The 14,366-nt window shown below is 40.0% G+C and overlaps 1 protein-coding gene across 1 annotated transcript in view; it reads left to right on the top strand.

The window, feature by feature from the left end:
* Window positions 1-14,366, top strand: part of cntn4 (contactin 4) — a 73,268-nt gene that overhangs the window by 12,887 nt on the left and 46,015 nt on the right. The window contains exon 4 of the mRNA XM_076141367.1: window positions 2,716-2,811. Within this exon, the coding sequence (XP_075997482.1) occupies window positions 2,716-2,811 (96 nt within the window). The remainder of the gene's footprint in view (window positions 1-2,715; window positions 2,812-14,366) is intronic.

The following is a 14,366-nucleotide window of genomic DNA, read 5'->3' as shown; positions in this document are numbered from 1 at the left end:
TATTATTTAAAGTATGCATGTAGGTTAAGAAGAGATTTATGGTTTAAGAAATAATTAACGGCTGCTTCTTAATTGACTTGTCCTGCAGCCAATATGACATATATTAACTGACCTTATAGTCCTCTTCATAAATCAGTGAGCCCAATAATTTTACATTTAGATCACTTGGACCCGAACTAATCAGCAATCTCATTTGAAAGTGGATTGGTTGCAGTTTTGCAGAGAGGAGTTCTGCGAAAAGAGCACTCGTGTCCACATCACCGCCTGCAGCGACTGGAGAGTATGCTGCATTTTGCAGAGCAAGGTTAATTAAGGTTAATGAATCCAATTTGAAGAATATGTATGTTCAAATCTGAGACCCTATATGACCTGTCTTTAGATATTAATTTACTGTGTTGTACTCCATTATGAAACATATTCATGAAAGTGCTCTGACCTCAAAGGAGACATCCTCAACAATATGTTTTTAAATGATTAATTATAAAACAATGATTTATCTTGCACTGCTATAACAAACAAGGTGTTGGATAAGCATCATTTTTGTTCTTTGTATGCAATGGTAGTAGTAATGTAATGATTTATGTACAGTAATACATAGATTATATGATACACATACCTGCATTTTTCAAGATATACACAAAAATATTGACCAATGCCCTATGTCGTCATATAAAAAAAGTGACAAGATTTGCCTCTAAAGCTAACTCTTCCTTGACCCAAGTCCCATCTATACCAATTTACTGACTCTGCCAGTTTACATTAGTGTAGTTAATAGCTGGAAGTGCAACCGACCTGCTGTTGTTTCCATCAATTGTCTAATGGAAATTAGTTCATTTTAACAGTTACTTCTGGTGTCCATAGTAGGAACAGAGTTGTTGTTTGTCATGGCGGTTTGATAAATGAAAGGTAACCTGATAACCATTGGAGCTATTAAAATCCCTCATGTGTAACCCAGCACAGCAACATACTTCAGCAAGGAGGCAGATTGCTTTTTTGCTCATATTAGTGTCTCAGTGTCACTATTGATTTTGAGTACTTTTTCATAATGCATTTTTGACTTGTGGTAGTACCATTCATTATTTGTAACATGGAATTACTCATCTAAGAACTACAATACAGCCCCCCTTCTTTCCGATTTATCCTATTTTCACGGAAGAGTGCGTCAATCAGCTGCATGGTGCCATTTGGCAGGTTGGTACGTCCTCTCTCAGATGCAGATGTGGCACATAGAGTTAAAATTTTTAAGATCTGGAAGAGAAATGAAAGCACACCAATTACTTAGTTTTTGTTTCATTTTATGTTTGTGTTTTTGTCACTGGCTTATTAGAGCTCATATGGAGCAACACCAGGAGGCGATATGACAGTGATGCAGACAGACGAGCAGGAAGCTTCCTCAATTCATCCAACCACTGACGGAAATAAATAACTAGAATCAACAGCAGCAGCTGCAGTGCCATAAACAAACCTCACCCAAGTAGTGCAATGTGCTAAGCCACTTTTAAAAATAAAAGAGACAAGAAGAATCGTCTCTGTGGAGAAGCCAGGTAGTGTGAAATGCATGGTGCTCAAATCATTTGAAATTAATGCCAAGTTTTGCATAGTAATTTCCATTTGAACCTGAAGAAATAAACAAAAAGAATACCCACTTTATTTTCGGGCATATAAAAAGAACACAGCAGGTTGGCATGTGTGTACTTTGCACGCCTGTTTGAATATGAAAAATGAGGAGAAAAGTGCAGAACATCTCCATAGAGCTGCAGACCCTTTTGCTTAGTACAGCAATATGATTTAGTGTTATGGCCAACATTCAGATTAATGCAGAATTATCCCAATCTGAAGTCTTTTTTTTCATTTTTTTCTATTTATGTAGTTTTTCTTTTGTTCACCATCTAAACAAATCCTTTACCAGACAGGAAGTCAAGGATGTCTTGATGTTTATGGAAGAGTCAAAAATGTAGTACATGACAATCAAGTTTAGGAGAAATGAATAGAGCTTTCTTCTGTTCCCCATGTGTTCAGGGTTACAGTTCAGACATTTAAGTGCCAAAGGATCAATAAGTAAATCAACATTTATTTGAAATGTTTGTGTCTTTTACTCATTTTGGCAGCGATCCTCCTTTAAAACTTCAACGTTTAAACTTTTTAAATCCCCTATCAATTTCTTATTCATCCACAAGTTACTGTTTGAAGTCATGAGTTATAGTTGGAGCTTTGGATACCTGCGGCACCGTAATTGGGCCAGAGGCAAAGTTTAAGGCTGTTTACCACCCTGCAATTTGTACCGTGCAATTGTTGCAGCAGAAGACTCCAATATTAAGAGACACTTCAAAGCCTTTCTTGTAATATCAAAGCTGATCTCTGAATGGAAGGGGATGTATTTTTATCTAAGTTATTATATTTATTCAGTTGGGTAGCACCGATGCCTCACAGCTAGAGGTTTGTGGGTTTGAATGTCAGCTTCTGAGGTTACACATGGAGCCTTTTGTTCTCCCTACAGTGCAAAGAAATGTATTGCAGGTCAGATGAACCAGGATCTCCAAGGTGCCAAACTGTGCGAACACATGTAGGCTCCATAATGAGACGATCTGCCACAGTCTTTCCTCGCCTGTTCCTGCTCCATATATCGACAGGGGTTTCCAAATGCATTCAGGTGCATTTAGCAAGGAATATTTGACATATTTACATTTTTCGTTTGTCTCTTTATTAACTTTTCAGACTTGGAAAACTTCAAGTCCCACAGAAGAAGCTCTGTATCAGTTCGTGAAGGTCAAGGAGTTGTCCTGCTATGCGGCCCTCCACCACATTCTGGAGGTAAGACAAAAACATACCTTTTCTTTTTAACGAGCTAACAGATGTCAGTTTTAGTGTCACAACACTGGAAAATTATATGAAGACGAAAAAGTAAGAAAGTCATTTTCGAAATGTTTCCAGATGGGCATTTGTAGTTGGTTGCTCTGTATCGGCTGTTCTGTCTTGGTTGAACTGGTGCTGTTTAAAATCCAGCTCTAACGTGGTGATCATTGTACTCTAAAAAGCCTGAAAGATTCTGCAGAATTTGGTGCAGCGCCTCAGGGTGATCATGGGAATTGCGGCAGCCTTGCTCTCGACAGACTACATATTATTTGCTTTTCATCACAGCCCTCTAAATATTATTATCATCCCTTATTACAGCAATTAAAGAAGCTAAGATCTATTTATTCATCGTTAATGCTATTTAGGGATCTCACGACCTCAGCGCATCCCACTCCAACCGATCTGTTTCGAGGGAAAGCATTTGCACTGCATTATAATCGCTGAAGGCAAACAATGCCCTGGACAAATTATGTCAGGCTAACATTTTGCTATACACAATTAGCAAATACAAACAGTCTGCTGACCTGAGCAGTGGATACAAAACACTGGACAGGTAAATGCACGCAAATAGGGCTTAGAGTTAACTAAAACTAGAGGTTGTTATGGGGTATTTTTCTTAGATATTGTTTCAATTTTTAATACCAAAAACATACACATCTGGTGAAATGTTTTTTTTTTTTTTTTATCACTACTTACTATGAGAGAGCTTTTTGCCTTTAATCTCGTTTTCTGGAAAATCCATTTCAGTCTAGTTTTTCCTCTTCAAATTCTATAACTGAAAGCACATTCTGACCTGCTACACTGCTAGAGGAACTAGGAGACATTTAAGTTAGTATTCCATTAGGTTTAATTGATTTGGCCTTTTACAAGAAAATCCAGGAATGTTTGAGTACGAATCATTCTGCTATTCAGTGCCCAGTGTTCCAGGCATGAAGGTACTTTTCAGTATTCGTGAGTTTGGCATTGTTTTGTTTTCAAGGAGAAACCTTCTTATTTTTTTTAATTGTGACACAGGTATCCTTTTAGTTTCCTCTCTTCTTTTCCTGGAACTGTTACATGAAACATGGGCTGTATTATTTTTCTGCAGCTGACAGCCAGCTTGGAAATATCACTGAATCGTGCATTGGTTTACACTGTGGTTAAAAAAAAAAATCAGCTAGACTAGACTGGAAGGAGGTGTAATTGTTTGCAGCTTGTATCCTTTTGGGACTTTACCTGGTGAAAGCTTGGCAAGCTTGATGGCAATCTGGAATTTTTGGTTTATTTGCAAATACTTAGACAGAGCCACCTGTATAGGATTGTTCTCTGCAGGGCTGAATGTGAACAGTCGCTTCAGCAGCTCTTTTCATATCAGCCAATTTGTGCTGAAGTAATCCAATTAAGGTTCAGTTTTAAGACCAATGGGGAGATAATTCCAACATGTCAGGCATCTACAGGCATATGAAAAGCCCCCTCAAGACACTTGTCTCGGCACCAACATACAGAGCCAATACAACCTGTCAATTAGAAGTGCATTGTTGTGAGTAACATCTTAGCTGTAAATGAAGCTCCTGCCACCCTGAATGTGGACTGGCTAAACTAACTAGCCGTGTTTTGTTACAATTGTCTTTCTAACATTAAGCAGATGCCTTTTGAAATACAATGGCACATTCTTTACACATGCTGTGAATTCTGCACAACCTCTAAAAGAATACATGCAGTTCCAGTTACATCTATGCAATAGCAGACTCCAGCTCTTTCGCTGATTGAAGCTATGCTACAGTAGGAAGATTGAATTCAAAGTCAAATCCTGTCGAAATATACACACATTTCCCACACATTTTTTTATTTACATTTTTGAACCTTTAATGTTGTTTGGAAACAATATATTCATACAGTTCTCTCCCTTCCTCCTCTGCACCATTACTGTGCACAGGCTGTCTCCTCAAGGCCCCCCAACTCGAAAAGCCTGCCATGTTCTGATGAGATGCATCAGTTCTAGGGTTTGCTAAACTCAGGCACGGATGCTGGCCAAACACTTGCCTATTAGCCCTCATACCTCTGACCGTGTGTGTAGGTGGTTTGCACATGGATCCTCAAGGAGTAACGAGAAGCAAACCTTCAGTTCAGAACCTCTGGCTTCTCTTAAGGATGCATTTCCTTTGGTGTGAAGCTTAAGTTTTGCACCTAAGCTCAACACATATTTCATATTGTTTAATAACATGTATTGGAGGGAAAATAACAAAAACACGATATGTCCATGTAAGGACTGCAGATATTCTATCTTATCTACTATTTACGTTAAGAAGTCTATTTCACAACACCAGAATGTCTTCATGTGCACAAACACATTGGCCCACTTCTTATATCACTTGCTTTAGCACCAAAAATGGACTGTTTTACTAACTGTCATCTTTAAATTCTGTTTGTCTTATCAGATGCATTTCTATAAACACTAACCTCAAGTTCTGTTTGACATATCCTCCCTTCTATATTTCACTATTTCACAACAGGTCGGGGGAAAATAACAAAACAACTTTTAAATAGAGTTGTTTTCTAGTTTAGGAATGCCTGGAGCTGAGTACAGATGGCATGGGACTCTCCATTTGTTGAGAGCATTTTAGAGAAGGCTTGATTCAGTAATAAACACATATTAGTAAAGTTATACTCTATATGCAGAAATTCTATATATTACATACATACATACATATTTTGTAATGAATGCAACTGATATGATTGTAAATATGTTGGACAGAAGACATGTTGCCCCAGTGAAAATGTTTTTCATGCTCTACTAGGGGCAAGCTTCCATTAAGCAGCTCTGTCCTCAATTTATCACCAGTTGTGCTATTATTTCTTGCAAATCTGTTTGACCTGTCAAAATGAATGCAGTGGTCTATGTTGCCAGATAAATTCAGTGAAACAAGATGACTAATGAGGAAAAGGCCAACTACAAGACCACGATATGAAAGAATGCACCCAGATTGCAAGGAAAATAAAAAAAATCCTCAGGCAAACTCAGACGGAATGAGAAGCGATGCTGAGAGTAAAACGGCAGCGAAGCAATTATCATTTTGTATTCATGAAAGTTGACCAGGGAAGAAGGATGTCTCTGTCACCCTGTGAAAAAAACAACTTTGAAACATTTGTGTTGGAAGTTTGTTTGTGTCGGCAGCACATTCCTGTTTTGGGTGACGGCCTTCCACATTGTCCCGCCTCGACCAGCCAATGTCCCTGCTATTGAACTGGGAGAACATTCGGTCTGTATCACGCTTCTTTGAACAGGTTTAAAAAGCAATTCCGACAAGCTCTGGACACTACCTGACTTTATGAATTTATAACGGAAAATTAATAAGGAGCACTCATAGAGGAAATGCAATGTGACGCTGCATACAGGTTTAGCTTTAGAGGGGTGAACATATTTGATTCATCAGCACTCTTATTATCATGTAATTTCTTTGGCAGTGCACCATCACAGTCTTGACAGCAAATAACAAGACAACAATATCTGTCAGGCCACCTAAGATACACCAGCACCTCACAAGGACCTTGTTGCATTTTAATCAAAATCTGCATGCGGGTGGTGCCGGAAATCTGTGCACATGCTCATTCCTCACCATATGTTTACAGACCCAACCATTGAATTAGGATCCTTAGTGTACGCCCAAGGCTCTGGTGGGTTTCCACCCACTAGAGGGGTCTCTCGGAGGAGACATTACATATGGCTGACAGCTGCACTGCCTGGAACATGCAGAATGGTGTCATCCATGCAGAAAGAGTTGTTCAAACAGAACAAAGGGCGTGTACAGTTGTATTTGCACTGTAAGCGCTAACGAATGCATCTTTTTACAGAGTTATCAATTTCAAAATTATTAACTGAGACTTACTATATCCACTACAATGTGTTAAATAAAACACAGCTTCAAAAATATCCATAGAGATCATTTTCTTTCTGAAAGTCAACCAAAAACTGAAAACAATATTTATTTCCCCAAATAATTTGCATTAGATTGTACAGAAAAATATTGTTTTATACGGTGATATATTTTCATGAAAAATGTAACAGTTTAACTGGGAGATTGCACTGATTTAACTTGCAAAAACACACTGCCCCTCATCTGCCTTGCTGGAGCACTGCTGTGCATATTGAGTGAAAATATGTTGTTTCAGTCCCCCCTCATAAAAAAAACCCTTCTCCATTCTAATTGGAGAATTCACACTCACGCCTAACCTGGAGTGTGTGCAAGTCAATTGAAATATATTATACACTGAATATGTTGCATAAAGGTCTGTTTTAAATTGATCTGGACCAATGGGTGCATTTTAATCTTTGACAGTGTGTCAACCAGACATGTAGTCTCTACAATATTGCAAGTAAAAAAACGAGAGAAATTACGAAAAATATGCCCTTAAAGATTCAAATTTCACAGATGTGATCAGAAACAAATCTCCATATGCCAGTCGACAGTATTTTCATATGGATATTTGCATGTTGTCTTCTAAAAAGGCACCACTATTTGTTTGTTTGTGGTTTCTATCTCTCTATTCGCTGTTATGAGGAAGCATATGTTGTCTCTGTAGTCGTATTTGTCAGTGGTGTCATGCATGACTCATGGTTGAGTATTTTTCCACATTAGGGATTATGCTGCTCTGCATCTGAGTAGCAGACGACGCTCCACAATCTCCATGACAAATGTCCTTTCACAATCCAGCGTTCAGTCATATTTTCTTCTTGGTAAATCGTGGGACTCTTTAAAATAATATGACATGTCTGTGTCACACTGGGACGTTTCTCCAAACCTCCACGGTTTTGACAGTTACCTTAAAAGAGGGCCATCAGTTACTAGAAGCCCACAGCGTGACGGCACCGTGAAATGTGATATACTTTCAGATAGTGATTGGAGTTTCCAATCACGTATGAAAGTTGCAGAGGAATGAAAGTTTTTGATATGTGTGAGTGACATCTCCTCTTAAGCTCCTTACAGCACATATAGCTGTTGTCAAGGTGTTTGAAGTGTGCATGGCTGTGTGTGAAAGTCAACATAAGGGCACGATCAAAAGACAGCATGGGCTCAAACATGTACACACAGAGATTTACATCAACATGTACACATAAGGAACTTAATTCAGTAGTTCCTATTTCCTTTCTTGATAGTTGGCAGTGTATAAGCACCTCAATCCTCTCTGCTGGGTTGCATTCACACGTCATGTCCTTAGGCTCACCAGTGTCGGTACATAAACACAAATCCGTCAGTGCCTGTGGGGGATTTCGTCCCGGGAGGGATGCACTGTCACCTGCTGTGCAAGGGGAAAATAACAATTGTTGAAAACATGACAGCTTCGTCCTCAGCGCTGAGCTTGCTTAGCAGAGCACTGGACTGCAGTTTTTACTTGAATCCATGACAATCATCCCTTCAGCCCTTCCAGCTACAATACTATGTCCACTTTTTGAAGAAGAATTCAGCTCAATTACAGGTGGATTCTTAAATGCTTTGACTATATGAGCTCTGGGCATTGGAAAGAAGTTTTTTTTTGTGTTGTGGATGTTGTGGATATCTTGGTTCATGGCGTTCAACATTAAGATTCATGACATTTCTGGTGCAGTTAAGCGGTCGATAAGAAGGGCATATGCAGTTCATGAAAGGTTTTGCATTTGCTATACTGCATATAGGAAAACTCCTCCAGTCTGAACGATAGAATATGTCCTACATATCTGGATGGATTAAAGAAGAGAAATCCAGAGTTGGCATGAGCTGTCATGGTCACAAAATGTTAGTCAGAGATATATACATATACCACCTCCAAGGCCCAATTGTGCTCTGATTTCTTTCCAATATAAATCCAGATCGTTTCTGTAACTACACTGCGATGTGTAGAAAAGATTTGTCATGCAAATTCATTGTGCAGTTCATCTTCCTCCCAAACGATTTAATTATGTGCAATCAATTTAGCTCGACAATAGCAAAAGCTTACAGGATTTATTTGATCATATACGCCAATGTCATAAATGTGTGAGCATATACCAAATCAAAAACTGCACCTTTTGATACACACTTGAATAGTTTTCTTGTTTTTTTTATATCTCTGATTTAGTTTGTGAGTAAAAGGCAGAAAAATGTTTACAGATGCCTTATATTGCAATATGAAAAGAGTTAGATTTATGCTCCTCTCTGACCTCAGTCACACCTATCAACTATAAAAAATCTCATCTGTTGTGTTTTTTAGATATCCCTCTTCTAAACAGACAAACAGGGACGAAAACACGACCTCCCTGGAGCAGATAATGACCACTTAGGACCGAAGATGGCATGAAAATAAAAGCAAAAGGGCCTTTACGGTGTAATGAAATTGGAGCTGTTTACTATGGCTCTTGACTTGCAGCAGCGCAGTGTACGTGAATCATTGTAACCACCTGTCCCCTGTGTGCAGGCCCGGTGAGGATTCATGTTGTCCCTTACGCCTCAACACACTCACTTTTATGTGTTGAAAGGATGATGCAAGCCCGAGCTGGGTTTGATAGAAGTGGCATAGGACATGTTGCAATCCTAGTGATCTCAGAGGTTTGCATGTTTGCATGTATTCCCTGCTGGGCTCTTTATAATCTATTTTAAAATGAGCCGCAGTGTGTCTGTGGACACAAAACGATGCAAGTGATAGACGGCGACACACGATGACAAACAGATTTTAATTAACTTTAACTTGCTTCTTATCAGGGTATTTGTTGATCACTGATCCATTTCTTTAAATATGAAGGGAACTTAATATCTATGTATTTATTTATCTTGGTTGAAAGATTCTGATAATTACGTTGATGTAGTAACGAAAGCCTCCCTACTTAATTAAACACCTGAAAGCTTTCATATAAATGTAGATCTTTTTCCAAGTTACTGATAAGTCTATTAAACATGTCACTTTCATATTTTGCTATCACTGAAAAATCATCACACAACAAAACAGGTGGCATGTTTAAACAGAATCGCTCACCAACTAGCCTATATATAACCACACAAGATAAGATTTGTGTCAGTTTTAACAAAAACATATGTTGACATATACACACTCTTTCATACACACACATGTATAAATGGTTGTCTAAGTGCAAACTAACTGACAGACTTAACTTTCAAGACAGGTGTTTGTCAGGTCCAACTGTAAGTAAGGTCTACTTTAGATTCAGTGCCAACATTCTTCGCATGCTTGTTGCGTTCAAAGTGTAGAAAACAAGTACATTTTTTACAATACAATGCTGTCTTATTTAACACGGACTTCTATCTTTGCTGTTTTTATAACTACCCAACAGGATGCTGAAAATAAAGCATTCTTCTAGTCTTCCACTTTGTTACTAAACCGCCACCCTTTATTTGCTAGAAACGTGATGAAAGTCATGGTCAAAAAAGTTCCTGACCACAACAATTCTTGAATATCGGCAAAAATAACACATACTGCTGCCTCCAGTCTCTGTTAGAAATGCTGGCCTTCATAAAGCTGCATGGAGGCGTTGTGAGATTGCATGTATGAGCGGAGCCATCAGAGATCCTTCCTGCCCTCGCCAGTCAGCAGCTAGAGAAAGAAATGGAGAAAGCGGCTGAGTGCAGATCACAGTTGACACAAACTGCCAAGCCTCATACCACCTCTGTGCAATGTGAATGCAATGTGTGGTAATTAGCTAGTGTGGAGTCTAAGAAAGGGAGCAAACAAATACATGCATCTATCGCCAGAGCGCAGTTCTGCCCATAGCCGGCGCTGTGCCTAAGAGGGGCGAAAATAACCTGAAAGGCCGTAAGTTTGTGTCGTTTTCATCGCCTGCCGCTGTAATGGCTGGCCAGTGTGATCCAGCCGTGGCCTTTCCACCGCACAATTGCGCTTTAATCGTGGACCTAATGCTGCTGACCTGTATTTACTAATGGGGCAGACCCATAAGGGGCACTCAGGACTGAACTAGCTTGTATATGTCGCGACAAAGGAGTAAACCTTTGAGTAAATCCCAGAGGATTTGTGTGCGAGTGTGTGCTTCTGTGTGTATTTGTGTTGCCCTCCCGTTGTGCGCCCACCCCAGGCTTTGAGGACGCAGAGCATGTGAGTCTTGTCCACTCCTGTAAAGGAAACGGACAATTCCTCAGAGCCTGGAGCAGATTCAGGACTACTTACTGCTACTTTCTCTCTTTTTGTTTATGCGTCTCAAGCGCAGCCTTTCAAAGATGTCCCATTCCATTGATATGTAGATTTTAAACGTAATAAATTCGTCTCATGTGAACTCTGTATCTCTGTTGTTTGGAGGCTTGCTTTGATTGCTCTGGATTTGTTTTAGAGAAGTAGTTCATGTCGTACCAGATCAGCATGCTGTGCTCTACTTGACTCCACTCAGCAAGCCCTCCTACACATGAATGTAATGCCACGCTACTACTGCTGCTTCTAATCAGGGAATTATTCAGGCTGGAAAAGGAGTAGTGTGGACCATTTTGTTATACTGTAAATTTGCATTTTACTTGCAGCATGCCTGCATCCCAAAGCTTCGTAATTGCTTGATTAAAAATGCATATTGTTGTCACAGTTTGCTCTTACATGTATTATTAATACCATTATGATGAGGCAGCTGATACTGATAATATATGATGATGACGAACCTTCTCCCATTGTTCTGACAGATGGCTCACTGAGTTTGTTGGCAAAAAAAATGGTGTTTTTGCTTCAGTTCAAATTATTGCCTGTGTCCAAATGAATATGTATTGCTTGTAGTAGTTAGGTCAGAACCCCCAAGGGTGTTGTCAGTGGCTGGCTTTGCTCTCAGGGTGCAAACGGATAAACAGTCAATCCAGGCCTGCATGAGCACAAACATCAAAGCCATTTTCCAAACATTCTAAACATGCACTTATTTGCTGTTCTTCTTCGCAAGGGATTTGCTTAATCAGCCGCTACTACATATTGCTTATCTACCTCTATTATCTGTTGGCCAAAGATGCAGTGCTCAGAATGGTCAGTGTTGATGTAAGTTATCCCAGGAGGAACTTTTATAGTTCATGCGTACGTATAACGATCGGATGCAGGATATGCACTGCAGCTTTGTACTGCAGTAACATCAGCTTTTGCGTAATGACACTGACGGTGTCAACTCCTCAAATGCCTGCGTCGTGTTGTCATTGCCATTGCATTTGACTTTGTAACATAACTTGATGCTCATTCTTTCGATGGATGTATTTATTGAAATTTCTGTCTGAATATACAATTTATTCCCCCGAAATTGCCTTCATGCAATGCGGTAATGCGACACGTCGAGTACCAACACACTGCGTATTGAGCCAAATCGGATGTATTCACTTGATCAAGAGTCAGAACCAAGCACACCTGAATAGCTGATCAGTGGGTAGAGCAGCCAGCGGAGCAGAAATGCAGGGCTGTGCCACTTGAGAACCAGAGCTGAAACCGCAGACGTAAAGTATTCAAGTGTGTGAACACAGCTTGCTTAGCAACTGCGTGAGCCAGCATATGCACATTAACAGCTGAGTGTATTTAGTTCATTTGATCTTACACATGTTGAATTCACATGTTAAATATAATATATACACAAATATTAACAAATATATGTAAACTGTAAATAGTTATGTTAGTTATTAATTATTCATAGACAAACACACACACGCACACACACATCAGAGTTGAGCAGTATCTACTATCTAACACTGTTTCTTTAAATCGATAATGTCTTTAACTTTTCCTGCTGTGATAAAGGATGACAGATCGGTTATCACCCGACATCCTCGCCGTCCTGCACTATGTTACCATTTTCACAAATCACTTTGGCGTGATCTTTGCCGTTCAAGGAGAAGGACGTGTTTGACATGCACATCCTGTTCAGTCTTTGCATATTCAAAGAGTCTCATCTTTTAGATCCGCTCCTTGTGCGAGGGAAAAACTTCTCAACATACTGAGAAGTATGTGTGTAACGACAAGCAAATACTTGCTGGCTGTGCCTTCACGTGCCCTGCGTGAGATCAACATAAGGATTTGCAGACATTTACCTGGCAGTGTCTTTTCTGACCTCTGCTCAGTGACCTTATACTCCCAGTGGAAAGCCACTCCTCTGTACTTGTCCTCTAGCGATTCTCAAACCGTCCTTCAAATTTGTTGAAATCTACATGACGCTATAAAACCATGACCACACTAATGGGCCAAACAAAGAAATGGTTTTACACAAACCATTACACCAACACTACTGTGCATTTTCTGTCCAGATGGATCCAGTATACAAAGATTTACCTCCCATTCCTTCTGTAACCATGGTTGGTTCTGAATGTTAAGTGTGGTTGTACCAAGCAGGACCGTGTAACCCTTAAATCAAAGCTTTGGCTGATTTTACCTTTTGTGAGAGCCGGTGTCCAGTTTTGTGAGACATCTCATTATGTTTCCTCTCTCTGTGGTATTGTGCGCCTCATGTTGTGCCATGTAGTCATATGGCTTCTAAACACAGAGCGAGCGCAGGTGCATCCTCAGTCCAAAAGCACTGGAGAGGAAACGAACACAAACAACATGCCTTATCCTGCCTTGGAGTGTCCTGTGTCCCTGCGGACCTTTGCTGTGCCATCGCTGCTGTGTTCAGCCCCCACACACGTGCACACACACGCGCACGCAGTTGCCAAACCCAGCCCCGAGCCCCAAGTGGTACCGATCAACCACCTCCAATGCTTTCCTCTGCAGTATCCGCTCCCAAAAGCCAGCTGGATTTGGGATCATGCTGTGATAAATGGTGGAGCAGTTATGGGAGGTGAGAGCTGGGGATCTTCTAGGCTGTTATGTTTAATTGCAAGTCCGCTAACAAGTGGTATACTTTGATTAAGCTCAGCGGGGAAATGGTGTGTATCTGTCACTTGCGCGCCTTGCAGACCTCCACACTGACGAATTGACACCGATGTAATATAAAGAAGTCAGCCAGGAGAAGGTTGTGTATGGTGTCAGCCGCAGAGGCCTATAAGTGATAGACGCACCTCGTGGAATACATTAACACAGACAACATGGAATCCTATGAAATGACCACAACCACTGAAATATAGATTATGAGTGATATACATGAATTATGCAGACACTGCTTTCCCCACCCCAAAGTAGATTCTGTCAGAAAGACGCTTTGCACATTTTTCATGCACGTTGCCCATATTTATATATATATTAAAAGTCATTCTGGTGTCTTGGAAGGTGCTAGATAACGGGTTGTGAAATGAAGTCATTTGTCATTTGTTCTTTTCCAGAGATGTATCATTATTGGGGCTATAGTAGTGCTGCTCCATGATGCCTTTCTATATTATCGCGACAGAGATTTAGAGTTTTTTAAAGAAATGTTTATATTCAAGCTTCAATGTGAAATATAAAAGCCAGGATCCACTTCTGCTCTCCCTTACTGCAGCACCACTGTGTACACTGAGTGCGCAAACACACACACACACACACACACACACTCACACCTGCTTAATGAGGTGTGTTGCACTATGACATCCATAAATGACTAACTGTTATATGACAGAGTTATTTTAGAGATCATCTTT

Source organism: Genypterus blacodes, unplaced genomic scaffold (assembly GCF_046128005.1).
Source record: "Genypterus blacodes isolate CSIRO-AG114 ecotype Tasmania unplaced genomic scaffold, CSIRO-AGI_Gbla_v1 ptg000017l_1, whole genome shotgun sequence".
NCBI classification, from domain to species: Eukaryota; Metazoa; Chordata; class Actinopteri; order Ophidiiformes; family Ophidiidae; genus Genypterus; species Genypterus blacodes.
The sequence above is the reverse complement of the archived record's forward strand: the minus strand, read 5'-3'. Positions and strand labels throughout refer to the sequence as shown.